This window comes from Phycodurus eques, chromosome 12 (assembly GCF_024500275.1).
Source record: "Phycodurus eques isolate BA_2022a chromosome 12, UOR_Pequ_1.1, whole genome shotgun sequence".
Classification (NCBI taxonomy): Eukaryota; Metazoa; Chordata; class Actinopteri; order Syngnathiformes; family Syngnathidae; genus Phycodurus; species Phycodurus eques.
In genome coordinates this window covers 966777-982098 of record NC_084536.1, presented here as the reverse complement: position 1 = coordinate 982098, position 15322 = coordinate 966777, and the positions used below count along the sequence as shown (strand labels likewise).

The 15322-nt window shown below is 49.3% G+C and overlaps 1 protein-coding gene across 24 annotated transcripts in view; it reads right to left on the bottom strand.

Annotated features, from left to right (window-relative positions):
- The window catches only part of caska (calcium/calmodulin-dependent serine protein kinase a), a 59290-nt gene that overhangs the window by 3294 nt on the left and 40674 nt on the right, over positions 1-15322 (bottom strand). For 4 of the 24 annotated variants that reach the window (XM_061691215.1, XM_061691217.1, XM_061691218.1 and 1 more), the window contains 15 exons: positions 13656-13706; positions 13230-13310; positions 11146-11334; positions 10328-10406; positions 10171-10256; positions 10010-10078; positions 8449-8517; positions 8054-8089; positions 5830-6026; positions 5285-5400; positions 2435-2515; positions 1853-1933; positions 1578-1780; positions 334-417; positions 137-163 (listed from right to left, as the gene is read on the bottom strand). In XM_061691215.1, coding sequence (XP_061547199.1) covers positions 137-163; positions 334-417; positions 1578-1780; positions 1853-1933; positions 2435-2515; positions 5285-5400; positions 5830-6026; positions 8054-8089; positions 8449-8517; positions 10010-10078; positions 10171-10256; positions 10328-10406; positions 11146-11334; positions 13230-13310; positions 13656-13706 — 1449 coding nt within the window. Of the gene's footprint in view, positions 1-136; positions 164-333; positions 418-1577; positions 1781-1852; positions 1934-2434; positions 2516-5284; positions 5401-5829; positions 6027-6290; positions 6333-8053; positions 8090-8448; positions 8518-10009; positions 10079-10170; positions 10257-10327; positions 10407-11145; positions 11335-13229; positions 13311-13655; positions 13707-15322 lie in introns of all 24 variants that reach the window. The other 20 variants (XM_061691222.1, XM_061691224.1, XM_061691225.1 and 17 more) reach the window with 14 other exon arrangements.

The following is a 15322-nucleotide window of genomic DNA, read 5'->3' as shown; positions in this document are numbered from 1 at the left end:
ATTCAAAGATATGAAGGCTTTGTTGTGTTCTTCTCTAAGCTACTAAAGGGTAAACACACACACACACACACACACACACACACATTTAATAACAAGCAACGATTGGCTAGCAGGTGTCAAGTGGTACGGTACTTACTGGCAGCCTGCGACACCACCTGGGCGTCTGTGGGGGCGCCAGAGAAACACGCGTGCATCGTGTACAAAGATAAAGCAGCAAGACAGGTGAGAAAGCGCGGTGGGCACGCACGCACGCACACGCATGCTGAGACATGCTCACGCGTCGGCAAGAAAACGGCACAAAGTGTGCACGCGCGTGTGCGTGATGTGATTCACCTCATCGATGCCCGGCGTGATGGTCGGCGCCGCGATGAAGACCACGTACGGCGCAAACTCGGCCGTGCGAAGAACTTTCAGTGCCTGTCACACAAACAAATTCATTTTCACACACACAAAATTTTTCTTGTCAAATTACACATGTATTCTCATATATATATATATATATATATATATATATACACACACACATTATGCATATCTATACACACACATACATACACACAATATAGTACTGCAAGATGGACGTTTTTCCTCTTCATACAAATGAATTCTTATAATTTTAAATATTTGTCTTCCCTTAAAAATACACTGCTCTCCTAGTAATATTACTTGATAATGGATCAATTTCTTTTTGGGAAATGTACATTATTTTAATGACATTTGGTAATAAATAATTGATTCAATTTAGTCTTGTAAAATTGTAACTTTTTTTTCCTCATCATGACTTCTGTATTTATTGTAAAATCAAACATTTCTACTCAGAAAACTAAAGCTTTTTATGATGAAAGGGACTTTTTCCTGTTCACACTCATTGTTCGGAAAAATATTTGCCCCTTATAATTAAAAAAATCTTCCAGTAAAATTGTAACTTTTTTTCCTTTTTCTCCTATCATCCTATGACTTATTTCTTGTGGAATTATAGTTTTGAATATTGCAACCTTTACCCCTAAAATGAAAACTTTGTTGTCAAATTATTTGAGTAAATTTTCAAGAAAAAATGTCAGAATATTCGTTTTTTCCTCATAAAAAATATAGCTGAGTTTTCTCTGTTCATATTTTATTTTTGTAAAATAAATCTCGTTAAATAGGTAAAAATTGGCACTTGTAGTCACCCCCCCAATGACGTCAACTTTTTTCTTGTAATAGTGCACCTTTATTCTTTGAAAATATGTTTTTTCTTGGAATCTTACATGCCTGCGAATGTTGTCATTTCTCTCTCAGGCACTGAGTGGATGGCTAGCGCACGGCCGCGTTTGTCTCGGGAGACGCCCGTCACCCGTCGTTCGAGCGAGCGGCTTCAGCAGTTCGGGCGTGTTTGTGTGGAAAACGCAACTATTGATGGTCCAACTTAGACGCACGCCCCTAACCGTTGTAATCTTACGACTTCAACCTTTTATTTTCCTCATTATTTTACAGATGTTCATAAAATCCATTTTCTTATCAAATTTGGAGTGAAATCCACGACTTGGTAAAAAATCCATTTCAAAAAAATAAAATACAATTCCGCTCACGCAGCCGACCTGAGGCTCGACGTCGAGGATGGCGAGCAGCCCCTGCTGGTGGATCTCGCGGATGGTCTCGAGGCGCGTGCCGTACATGGCGTCCTCGTGGCTGCCGTACTCCAGGTACTCGTTGTTGCTGATGTCCTGCATCATCTGCTCGTGCGACACGAAGTAGTAGTTCTTGCCGCTCTCTTCGTCCTTCTTGGGAGGCCTCGTCGTGTCTGCGGGACGCACGGGAGAGCTTGGTGCTTGTCGCCCGCGTGTGCGTGCGCGCGTGCGAGTCGCCGGCTTACGCGGGATGGGGTAAGCGAATCTGTCGGGATGTTTGGTGATCAGCGTGTTCTTGATGTGTCGCCTGCCCACGCCGTGAGCGCCTGAAAACAACAACGACAACAACAACACAATTTCAATCCAAAACTACGCAGCTCATCATCATTTCAGCAAAAAACAATACTGGATTGCAATAATTATTTGATGATTACATTTATGATGATGATGTTATTTTCCGAAAACGAATTCACAAAACGTGGCGCCTGGCTGTGCACGCCCGTGTTGACGCCGGCATGTTTGTTTGAGGAATATTTATACTTGTCAACTATTAATGCAGGCAATCACAATCACTTTTAGGGGCAGTTATGCACAGAAATTCACTCTTCACACTTTGGAAATGTACTCATTTAAATATATATTTACAATATGTGTATATAAGCTCAAGTCAGACAAAAAGAAAAAAATATGCGAGTTTTTTTTTCACGTGCTAACAAAAACTCGGTAATATATAATATATAATATATAGCGCACAATCGCACAAACAATCGAATAACGGTAGGAACCGAGTTCACGTTAGCCGGCTGAAAGGTCGGGCGGGGTCTCACCTAACAGAACGAGCGTTTTCCTCTTGAAGGCGGGCAGCTTGACCACTTCCTCGTAGGTGACCAAATCTAATTGGTCGAACACTGAAGGGGCGGGGCAAGAGAAAGCGAGAGAGAATGTGTAAAAGACGACACGCCATTCATATGAAAGTCAAGCAAATATTGCAGTTTTTTATCTGTCATAGGGAATCCTCATAAATACATCTGATGATGTGATGTAATGCTGCATTCAAGAAACCTGGGAAGTCGGATAGATTACGAACATTTTCAGTTGAATAAAGTGGGGGCAAAGATACCCCAAAAAAAAAATCATAGGGATTAAATGAGTGGTCTACAGGACTAGATGAAAAAAAAGAAGTCAGAACAAATAATTCTAAAAATACAAATAATAATACAAATAATTCATTTCTATTCAATATATAATTAGTCATAATATATTCATGATTAAATTACAAAAAAATACCCCCAGGGATGAAAAAAATGATTTTTCAAAAATATCCTTCAGAGATTAATTCTTAAAAATTAAGAAAAAAAAGTACACTCAGCAAAAATCTAAAAAGAAATTGTTCAATCAAAACAAAATGTGGGGTTGAAATATAAAATGTACAAATGGGATCAAAGTAAAAGACAAAGACATGACTGAAAGCCAATGACGCGCTTGTATTTTGTTTTGTTAAAAAATAAAAAGGAATCCTGGCAAAAACAACAACTTTGAGATACTGCAGAGACAGTAAATGTCTTTGATCTCGTCTTTTAATTTAGCTGCACAAGTTGGCGGCGTTGACCGAGCGGCGAGCGGTTCAGGGCGTAGTCCGCCTTTCGCCCCACGTCGGCCGGGATAGGCTACGGCGCCCCGCGGGCCCGAGCCGTGAGGGAAGCTGCAAGTCGGACGTTTCTGACGTCCCAGTTTAGTCGAATGCGGCATCGGAACGAACAAAAAATGAAACACGTTTACCCACAAGCCAGCGGGGCTGATACGATCACAGTGTCGTATTATGTGAGCAACGTCTGCCGCTATTTACATTTACACAAATATATCTCGTTTTGATCACTAGCAAATAGAGGCGCTCAAATGCGAGCGACTTCAGCTTCTTTTGCTCGGACGACGACAACTACGGAAAGCAACGAGTTGCCAGTGACACACGGGAAGTAACCCGCAGGGGGAGCTTTCAAAGTAAAAGCGTCAAAAACCTCGAGTGGCGTCGGCGCGGTTACTTACGTGCACAGAGGTCGTTCGGTAGAAGCAAGCCAGAGAGATGCACAGGAGGGTTACAACAGCACTTTCAACAATGTTGATATGAGTGAATATCAGCATTTTAAGACAACGACAACATGCAAACACATGACAATATTTGATGGTATTCATTGATATATCTTTAAAAGCCAACTCAGCATCATCACCAAGTCCGGCGGCGTCTGGTTTCGCCTCGCCACAGCGTAGCCGTTATGGCTGCAAACTCGTATGAATGCATGATTGCCTCATAGATAATGACATATACACAATTAATGGATCATTACTTTTGAAATCAAAAGCCAGTAAAAACTGTTCAACTACAGTATCAATCCATTTTATTTGAAAAGTGGGGTTGGCAACCAAAAATGCTTGCAATCTCTCAATATTTTTAAAAGTGGAGACCATTCGGTATTGGAGCAAGAAACACAAATCCGACGCACACTCTCGCGGGCCACATAAAATGACGTGGCGGGCCGGATCTGGCCCCCGGGCCACCAGTTTGACAACACTTAGCGCGCACGAATGAACACACGCAAAGAAACATACTGCACATGTACTGTATACACCCAAATACCGCACACGAATATGTCCGTGCGCAGGCACACTGCACATGTGCAACCCAAAGCCAACGACTGTCACGGTCGTTGTGTGTTCTGGTTGTTGTCTCGCGCACACACCGGCTCCTGAGCGCGAGCGCATCCCCCCCCCCCCCCCCCCCCCCCGCCCTGTGCGTCGTTTCCCCAAATTACCCCTCGCATTTAACCTCGCGTCTCCTTCTTTCCGGTCGCCGGTTCGTCGCCCCTTGTCGTCCCGTTCCGGCATTGCCCGTTTCCACGCCTCGACCTGTTCTGATGGTTGACCTCTTTGCCTCACGTTTTTGGGAGACCGTTTCCTTTTCGGATCGCCCGCCTGTGTACCGACCTCTGCCCGTTTATTAAACCTCTCTTTTTGAAAGTGTCCATTTGAATTGGAGTCGTGCATGTCGGGTCCTGTCCTTTGTTCCGTTCATGACGACGACAGTACATAAAGTATTACTAAACGCACGCGCCCATTTTGCAAACGTATTAGCGCAAATTGTACACGCATACACACCGTATGTACCGCGCACGTACTTATTAACACATGCGCCCCAATTTGCTGTAGCCGTTGAGCACGCCATACCGCACACATGAAGGAACGCCTACTGCAAGTATCCCCCCAAATACACGACACGCGTTTGTCCATTCATCGAAACGTGCAGCACGCATTCGGTTGGTAGGCGTGCGCGTGCACGACCATACGCAACCGTGGAATAGACATGCGCATAAAGTAGAGGTACATGTCCATGAGGGAATACATGAACATAACTGCACATAAAGTGTAGAAACGCATCCAGACAACATGCTCACAAACATACGGCATAATACATAGATGCAAATACACTAGACGCGTACCGACGCATACGTCGTCGCACGTGCTCAACTATATCGTACACGTGCTACCACGTGCGTACAAATGGACCGGAAACCAATGAATGCATACAGTGGACGCAAATCCTTCACATGTACTCAAAGGCGCTGAAAGATGCTACACGTGTACTAACAAACGTGCACGAACACATGGGCGAGGCTGGCGCTTACCTGCGTTGTGCTTGGCCAAATATTTGTCTTTGTACTGCTTCTTCTTCTTGCCGAACCACGTGCAGCTGGCCTGCTGCTCCTGCTTGGTCTTCTCCATCGCCATGCACGCCACACGCCTGGCGCACGCGCGCACACACACACACACACACACACACACGTTCGCTCACGTTTGCGCTTCAAACGACGCTACCGCAAAAAGGGCCGTCAGTAAAATACAACTGGTGCGATACCCTCGCACAAAAATTGAAAACTACCGAAAGGACGCACTTGACGTAAATCTCGTCGAAAGCTGCGTAACAACGTCAAACATAACCACGCTAAATCCCTGAAAAGTTGAAAAATACCGGGAAAACAAGACTACTTTCAATTCAACAATCGTAAAACTGGAGTTCAAATCAAACTACCGTAAACCTGCCAAAACAGGTGCAAGTACTAATAATAATAAACAATAAGCATCTGCCGAGTTACAAATCAAAGCCAAGCAAAAAAAAAAAAAAAAAAAAAGAGGTCGTGCGCTGCGAAGCGCAGTTGGCGCGACTTCTCACCACTCCTGCAGCTCGGGCGACGGGATGAGGCCGGCCGTGCCGTTCTTGGTGTTGTCCAGCTTGCCCTGCCACCAGTTGTGGTCGTCCTTGGAGATGATCTGGATGATGTCGCCCACGCGGAAGCGGACGCCGGCCTCCTTGCAGGGGATCAGCTCGTCCTTGGAGGGGTCGTACTCGAACTGAGCCCGCACGTAGATCTGCGGGGGGGCGGGCGTGGGAAGCGGGGAGGCAAGCGGGTCAGCCGAGAGGACGGACGGACGGGCAGAAGATTCGCTGTTGCTGCCGGACGGACGGACAAAGAAAGTGGCGGACAGGAAGAGGGGAGCGGCTAGGCTAAGCTAGGCGTCTGCGGTAGTCACGGCACAGGTCTCGTTTGTTTGGTCCGAGCCACTTTGTCGACTTCCCGGGGCGAGGGGGGCCCGGCTCGGGGGCTACGGGGCCTCCGGGGGCCGACATCTTACCTCGGCGGACATTTTGTCCTCCGTCGGAGGTCCGGGTACGATCTACGGATTAGAGAGCGTCACAAATATCATGCAAACGCACACCGGCGTCCGTGTGTGTTTGTACCATTGCTGATTTGTACTCAACAGCAAGAGAAAAAGTAAAAAGTCTTTTTCGTTAAACTGCGCAAATATCATGTCGAAGTACACTGAGATGACTAACAAAATGAACATTTTAGGAGAAAAGTTATTGAATAAGAAAGCCTGGTCATATACGAATCGTGAAATGTATTATTAATAAATAATTTAGATCAGGAATTATATTCTAATTATAATTATTATAATGGGGGGAAAAAAGTCCATTATATAGATACAATTATTATAAATTCAACGAAAAAAAATAAAGAAAATAAGAATAAGAATTACATTTTCATGTGCCACAATAATCTTCCAAGATAGCATGTATTCATTTTTTTAACCTAATTAAATATTCATCCAAAACAACTATATTGACATTCACGCTTATAAGAATATACTGAAATAGGGACGTACTAAGCAGGTGCTGTGATGTCATCGGCGCATTCGGGGAGCCCGGCGGGTGTTTCGCGGAATACGGGATGACGAGACGAAGGTTGCTCGAGGTTGCTTTGCCGGTTTGAGGTAAAGGCGGCGCGTCGACGCCCCAAACGCGGAGGCCGCGTCCGCGTTGACGTGCCTGTGCCGTTCGTACCGCGGAGTTGCCGGCGTTATTTCGCAAAGGCGACGACCGGATGTCCGCAGCGGGGATGGGCAAAACCAACTCTTAATGATCAATTCAGGGTCAACGTTGTCCCATTTACGACAGAAACGCACCCCGGGCGATGCGAGGATGAGAGTTTGAGGGGCGCTTCAGCAAACACAAATCAACAGGCGCGTTTCCACCAAGCGGTCAACCGCACGCTACTTACCGTCCGCTACGACGCGGTTCCCGCCAGACCTACGTGACACGTGTATTGTACCACCCGTTCGCTTATTTTGCCGTTTCGCGACTGGATGTCACGATAGCTTAGCAATTAGCGCGGTGTCCTCGTCTTTCTCCGGGTAATGACTCCTCGTCCTCCCCCGGCGATAACGCTACTCGTCACGAGCGTAGCTTATTCGCTGCCACGGAGGCGCCGATTAGCGACTCGCGTGCGTTGACGCCGGACGCCGAGCCGACGTTGGCCTCCGCGTCGTGCTTAGCCACGCGGCTAGCTGTAGCTCGTAGGGAGGGGTGCCGGGCCGAAGCGGCGAGGTTGGCCAAATGTTCCACGTGGACGCGTTGTTGTTTTTGTTTCACTGAATTCATTGACAAAATTTGCGCCGGTCGCAGCGTCGTACCGGCTCGGGGCAGCCGTTGACGTCGGACGCCGCATTTTCGCCTTTTTTGGAACGTTACGAGCGGAACGACTTAGCATTGAGTGATTTTCGGAATAAAATCTGGACGATCCGTAACATTCTAGCGCTCTGCCTCCATGTCGGCAAGTAAAGTCCTTTTTCCATTGCAAAAAGAAGCGAGGAGCGGGTTATGTAAAATACTCACTGCTGGTTGCTCATCAGCCTCCTTCTGTCTTAATCGCTTTCTGCAGTATTCGTCGCCTCACGCCGAGACGTAAATAATACGATCCTATGATGTCCCGCGCCACTACACCCCAAAGCGATTAGAGCCGAGCTCGGCACACGAAAAGCGAAGCGGGCCGCCTGGCGGAAAGGACGCCCTGGAGAAGCGAGCGAGGGTCAGAGGGTCAGCGCGTATTCGTATTCACCTGTCGTCCTTTGGGCTGGATGGCGGACGGCAGGTCCTGAGCAGGTCGAAGGAGCGTCGCGGAGAAGAGAGAACACACGGCGGGTCAGTCAGGTCGGACGCAAACACAGAAAAGGTGTCGTGGCGGCCCGTCCAGGAACGTTAGACCGAAGCCCCCGCGAAGCGCACGAGCCCGCTGCAAGCGAAGCGCACGGCGCTCGCGAGGCACACCGATTTGCGACCCGAGATATCGGGGACCGTCGGGGGGACCCGGCGGAGGGCGGCCGGTGGCCCGCGGCCCGTGAAGGGCTTCTACTTACAATTAAAAACACACAAACATCTTGACGGAAGGTTGAAAGAAGACGGGGAAAAGTGGGAAGGGCTTTTGTTTTTGTCCTCAGGGTCGGGCATCCTTACCAAGATCGAACTGTTAATGCTGGAGTGGCCATTGGCAGGGGACTGCCCGGGCGCGGTGGGGGACTCTTTCTGAAATAAGACACACAGGTCAGCAGAACGCGCGCACACACACACACACGCTGGGCCGCGACCATCTATAGCGTTTTGGATTCTACACTAGCATGAAGACTTCCATTCCGTGAAATGATTGGGTTCGGTGGAACATTGCGGTGTCGAAGTTTGCCGATCTTTTGTTTCACGTGTCAGTTTTCTAGTCAACCGCAACTGCAAGCCCGCGTTGGCTCCTATTCGGAGAACTTGACGAGCACGAGCGTGAGAAACGGCGCTGAGGAATACTTGAGAAAATCGCTTTCAATGTGGTTACAGCATAAAACTATCAGTCTGTATTGCGGCTTTTCACTTCTTGCCGGTGGGCCTGAAACGCATCTCCCGCACGTTGACGACAAAGTCATCATTTTGTCACGATCCCTATTTCTTGTGACTATATAAGCTTCATAAAACAAAAGGATTTCATCAATAACATCCCTCTAAATAGTTTATCCGTACCCTTTCTTCTCATATCGATCTAATAATAAATGTTACACATCATTTCACATTTTTAAATGTATTATTATTAAAACTATTTTTAGTATAAACATCACGACAGAATTATTGTTTAAATACACAAATATACAGATATTTTGACGGCTATTTCAGCAACCTTGTCAGGCGGTATTCGAAATCAACGTCATGACAAGACGACGCTTAAATTTGCAGACCTCTGCTGTGTTTGAGCACTTCAATATCTACTTCAGTATTGAGGCTTCTGTTTGCCTTTGAAATTGCCGGTTGCTTGTCGACATCTTTGTTCTGTATGAATTGGAATTTCCCCTTGACAAATTATAATCCATCCCTCCATTTTCTGAGCCGCTTCTCCTCACGCGGGTCGCGGGCGTGCCGGAGCCTATCCCGGCCGTCGTCGGGCAGGAGGCGGGGTCAACCCTGAACCGGTTGCCGGCCAATCGCAGGGCACACACATACAAACAACCATTCGCACTCGCATTCACACCTACGGGCAATTTAGAGTTTTCAATTAACGTGCATGTGTTTGGGATGCGGGAGGAAACCGGCGTGCCCGGAGAAAAGCCGCGCAGGCACGGGGAGAACGCGCAAACTCCACACAGGCGGGGCCGGGGATCGAACCCGGGTCCTCAGAACCGTGAGGCTGACGCTCTAACCGGTCGGCCACCGTGCCGCCAGCAATTATAATGAGTATAAGAATTCAAATTCTAAGCAAACGATGTGATCATATTCGCTGGGACTTATTTGAAAGTAGTGAAAGAAATCTTTGTGAAAAAATCTATCCTCCATTTCTTTCGCCCCACAAGCACGATGACGAAGGGAAGTTCCGGTGTCTTGGTTGCGAAATCGGTGTGCTGGACATCCCGGCGGCAGCTAAACACACACACAAACGCCGGCGCACACACACACACACACACGATCCACCCGGCACAAACTCAGCGCCTTGGCGAGCGGTTAGTGAGAAGATGAGTGACGAAGAGGAAAAGGAGGAAGGCGTTACCTCGCAGGAGGAGCCCTGCGTCCTGTAGCTTGGCACAATTTTAAAGGTGATGCTGCCTCGCATCTCCTTCTGCAAACGCACACGCGCGACACGTCAAACAGACCGCACCTGCGCACCGCGTCCACGCGCGCGCGCGCGCACACACACGCACACACGCTCACCAGCATCTTCTGCAGCTGCTCGACCGTCTGGTTGGCCACGCTGATGCCATTGATTTCCCTGATCTCATCCCCGACGTGCAACGTGCCTGATGGGGTCGGAAAGGATTTGGATTGTTTTGACGGCGTCGCATCCGGCAGCGCTCGCGTCGTGTCCTACCTTGTCTGTGGATCATCCCCCCGTGCATGATCCTGGCCACGATGCAGTTGTTGGAGTCATTCATTTTCAACGTGATGCCCTGCATCCATCAACAACAAAAACTTTCAATTTCGCGGTTCGTTGTCCACGCCTTCGCTATATTGCCGATTTTGAAGCCATTTGTTTTTTTATGGCTTTTCACAGTCGGTACGAATTCGCGCGCCTCCCGCGGAGCACAACCTCGTGCCGAAACTTGTCGGGCAGCACTGAGCTCTTCTGGAAGCGATGCGGCGGAACGAACACGTCCGCGCTTTTACCGTAATGTTCCAATTTGGCCGACGAGCGTTGTTGCATCATCTGTTTGTGTACGTCGCTTGTGTGCGTGCGCTTTCAAGGAGCGGTTGTGCGAAGGTGACCAACCACCACAATATTGATGCTAATTACTCTTAGCCTGTCTATGGCATTTTGCATTATTAGACAAAAATACAGTATATGGTTTGGTTAAACATTTCGGTGTTAAACATGTAACATATAAAAAACACACAATTGATCCAATTGAACTTTTTTCCCGTTTGACTTTGATAAAAAAATATTATTTTCTCAAACTAATGTGTCATTGTTCTGGCGGTGAAGTGACAGGCAGAACAATGAAACGCTCTTCCGCCGAGAAGCTACGAGTCACCTGCCGCCTTTCCTACAACACAATGATCGACTTAACAGGCTGAGACTTCACACTCAGTTCATTTGGGAGGAAACTGAAACGAGATCAGTTCGGTACTTTTTGTGACATTCCGTTTGTGGCGCGCCGTGAGATTCCGTGTCACCGGAGCGACGCGCACCATGGGCTCGTCCGTGTTCTTCTGGAACTGCACCAGGCGCACCCTGGTGACGTTTTCCAGGTCCACGTCTCCGTCGGCGCTTTCGGGCGAGTCGCCGTTCAGGTAGGGCGAGGCGGGCGGCGGCGTCACCCTCAGCGCCTCGTCGCTGTAGACCTCGTGCGCCACCACGTCGTGGGCCTGCAGCAGCGCCTTCGGCCGCAACAAAACGCAGCGTTACAACACAAATGCGTCGTGGAAAGGTTCCCTTTTTTGTCCAAGGGCCGCAACCTGAAAAATCCAACAATTTACTTTGAAAGTCTTCGACTTGAATGTATTAAATAGGCTAAAATCATCCATCCATCCCTTTTCTTCCACTTATCCGAGGTCGGGTCACAGGGGCAGCGGCTTTAGCAGGCACGCCCAGACTTCCCTCTCCCCAGCCACTTCAGCCAGCTCTTCCGGGGGATCCCGAGGCGTCCTCGGGGCGGACGGGAGACGCGGTCTCTCTCAGCGTGTCCTGGGTCGTCCCCGGGGTCTCCTCCCGGTGGGACGCGCCCGGAACGCCGAGCCACCTCGTCTGGCTCCCCTCGAAGCGGAGGAGCAGCGGCTGGACTCTGAGCCCCTCCCGGATGACCGAGCTTCTCGCCCTGTCTGTCTCCGAGGGAGAGCCCGGACACCCTGCGGAGGAAACTCATTCCGGGCCCCTCGTATCCGGGATCTCGTTCTTCCATCGGTGAGGGGAGGAACGCAGATCGACCGCTAAATCGAGAGCTTCGTCTTTCGGCTCAGCCCCTTCTTCACCACGACGGACCGATACGAAGTCCGCATCGCTGCGGACGCCGCACCGATCCGCCTGTCGAACTCCCGTTGCGTTCCTCCCTCGCTCGTGAACGAGCCCCCGAGATACTTGAACTCCTCCACTCGGGGCAGGATCTCATCCCCGACCCGACCCCCAAGAATAGTCTTTTTACACTTTCACTGTGGTGATGACAATAAAAGTTTTTTTATTTTATTTTTCTCAGCACCCGAAAGTGAACTTGACATCCTTTGTTGTAGAATTGAACGCTAATATGGGGGTTGGGGTGCCGTCCCCACTCATCACGCGCTTCCTGGTCTCACTCACTGTCGTTGCCCACGTGAGCATCGAAGTAAGTCCCCCAGCAGAGCGCTCTCCAGCACCTCCTCCAAGGACTCCAAGAAGGGTGTGCACTCTGAACGGCTGTTTGGTACAGCTGTTACCGGTCCTCCCCTCTCGGGAGGACCGGTAACAGAGCTCGACTCGATCTAGCTGGAACTTGTAGACCTCACGCACCAGCTCGGGTTCTTTCCCCGCCAGAGAGGAACTTCCGTGTCACAGCTTTCTGATCGAGGTGATATCAGGTAAACAGTTGAAGCTTTTTCCAGATTTCGGGGTGCCGCAAACCATTTCGCAATCTGTTGCAAGACGACCATTTTTTAAAGCTGTTAGTTGACCATCGTTAATGTGATATGCTCACAAATTAGACCTCGACAGAGAAAAAAAGTGCCGCAAACCATTTTTGTTTTTATTCACCACAGTGTTAAATTTATTGAAATGTTGAAACTTTGTTACTATTTAATTTAAAGAGTTTGTTTGCATTTGTCATTTTCGCTCGACAGGATGTTGCACGCGTTGACTAATGAGGCCAAGGTTCATCAAGGGCTGAACTAATGCCGACAGACAGAGAGTGCGGCAAAAGCGGCAAAAATACGCCAAAGGTCATTTTGCAAACTTCCAACGGCGAGCGTGGCCGCGAGACGAAGTCATCGGCGACACGGGGGTGACGAGATTAGCGCCGGTGATTTTCTCGTCAACAGATCAAGCCCCGCCCGCCGCTCACACGCTTGAAGCCAAAGTTACGCGACGTCTCACGGAGGCCTCGCAAACTTTGTTTCTATTTGTGCTGAACAGCTGTTCAACAAAATGTGATTGTTCGCTTCCCCTTTCCTAACCTCAAACTTTTATTTGCATGCGGCGAGAATTCAGCGGAGCGTTGTTACGTTGTTTTCATAAAACAAGTATCAACACGCTGCGAACATGAAAAGTTAGGTCAAACACGCGACGGCGCAAGCGCTCTTGAACTCACCATGAAATGCGGCTGAGTCAGAATCCGGCGCAGTTCTTTGGCGTCGTGGTTCTCCGGGTAGCAGGAGATCTCTTCCAGCACCTGAGGACGACAGGACGCTTTCAATCGCCGTAGTCTCCCAAAAACCGCGCTCAGAAAGCTCGCAGCCCCTCCCCTCCTCGAGCCCCCCGGACCCGCGGCTGCCAAGTTTGGACACCGAGTCGACAGATCTCCTCCTTGTTTGGCAGCGCCGGGTTGGAAGTCAGCTGCACTTATGTTGCGCCCGACTGGTGAATGCGGCGTTGCAGAAGTGAGGCGGGGGGGGGGGCCTTTGAATACAAACCATCGCCAAGCGATCGTTTGCTCGCGTGGCTCGTCAGGCCGCGAGCCATCTTGACCGCCCGCCCGCGAGTACCGAGTATCTACAAGTACCGGCGGCGCTCTTACGTATTGCAGCCCTTTCAAAGCGTCAGCGTCTTCTTGGGGCGACGACCGCGTCTTGAGTGGAGGAAGACAACAGGGAGACCGAGTTACACAGGCGAGCTCACAACGTCTTCCGCCAGCTTTCGGATTAGTGCGGCGAGCGAGCGAGCCAACGCAGCTGATTTCAGTCCTTAGCGGGAGAACTTTTATTGGAGTTAGTGCGCAGCGTTGGAAGCAACCAATCGGGTGAGAAAAGAGACAGCCCGGACAGGAAGCGCAGCCCGATCGGCTCGAAGCGTTCGGCGTCGGCCAGAGCGAGAAGAGAACGAAAGTCCAACTGACGTTGATCACAGCGGGCCGCGACGTGCGATCGCATGATGTCTTGGTGAAGCGGCGTGCGGCGAGGCCATTTCGCCACGGCCTGTTCCGAGAAACCGACTGCGTGTTTGAGATGACGAGGCCGCTCATTTTGAATCTGAATCATCTTTATTTGCCAAGTATGTCCAAAAAACACCCAAGGAATTTGTCTCCGGCAGTTGGAGCCGCTCGAGTACGACAACAGACGGTCGATTGACAGAGAATCCTTTTGGGACATCAAGACATTGACAAAAAACAGTCACTGAGCAATAAAGGGTTAATCGCTATCTGGTAATGCCGGTACAATTATTATTATTTTTTTTGGTGACAATTGTGCAAAAGATGCAGAGTCCTCTAGCACTTCGAATGACTAATCTCGCCATAGTCCGGTGCAATGAGCGTTGCGCAAAGGGCGCCGAGACTTCAAGCGAGTCGTGCGATCATCTGGGACCATGTCGATTGTGCGAATGTTGCAGATGCTCCTCAGTCAGCGTGCAAATGGAGCGGATGCTACTCTGGCGTGAGTGGCCGGTATCGGTCAACAACAGATAGGCAAATAGTGCAGCGTGGCGAGACGTGTAGAATTGGCCCCACAGAAATGTGACAACGAACTCAGACAAAAGAAATTGGCAGCATGTTGCGATGGAATTGTAGGTTAGCTGGTTAAGAAGTTGATTGCGAGAGGAAAGAAGCTGTTGGAAGGACCTTTGCCCGTGTGTGGAATTCTGCATTGGATGCCGACGGCTCAACACTTCGCTGTTCGACAAAGTACACAACGAACAACTCGACTTTGACCGACTCTCGCCGCCCTCCTCAACCTTTGCACGCGAACGCCAATCAAAGACCGTGCTGACCATAATGCAACTCTGTTTAAGCGTGCCGCAAGTGCACCAGCGTCATCAAGCCGCTAATGAGGGAGGTCAAAGAGCTTCGCTGCAGCTGCACAGACAATCGGCGCGAGTCACTGGCAGCCCGCGCAAAGAGCGCTCGCGAGGTCACGAAAGTTCACGAGAGAAAAAGAAAAAAAAAACTTTTTCGGAAAATATGTACAGATGGTTTGTTTGCGGCAACGAGAGAGAATTCTTGAAAACAAACAAAACATTTGATTTCACATTTGAATTCGATTTTTTCCAGTAGAATGAGTGGACAAACCGTGACATGTGCTGGAGAGTGAAAGGTATTAGTCAGCAAAAAGCAGAAAGATGAATGAAGCGTGGGCGGCGCCAAGACAAACATCTGTCACTGCACAGGACCAGCTCGCCTCGCTGCTTTTTCACGACCACCAAACGTAATCACTTGAAGGAAGGGCAAGCGGGCGCTCCAGAATATTGGGA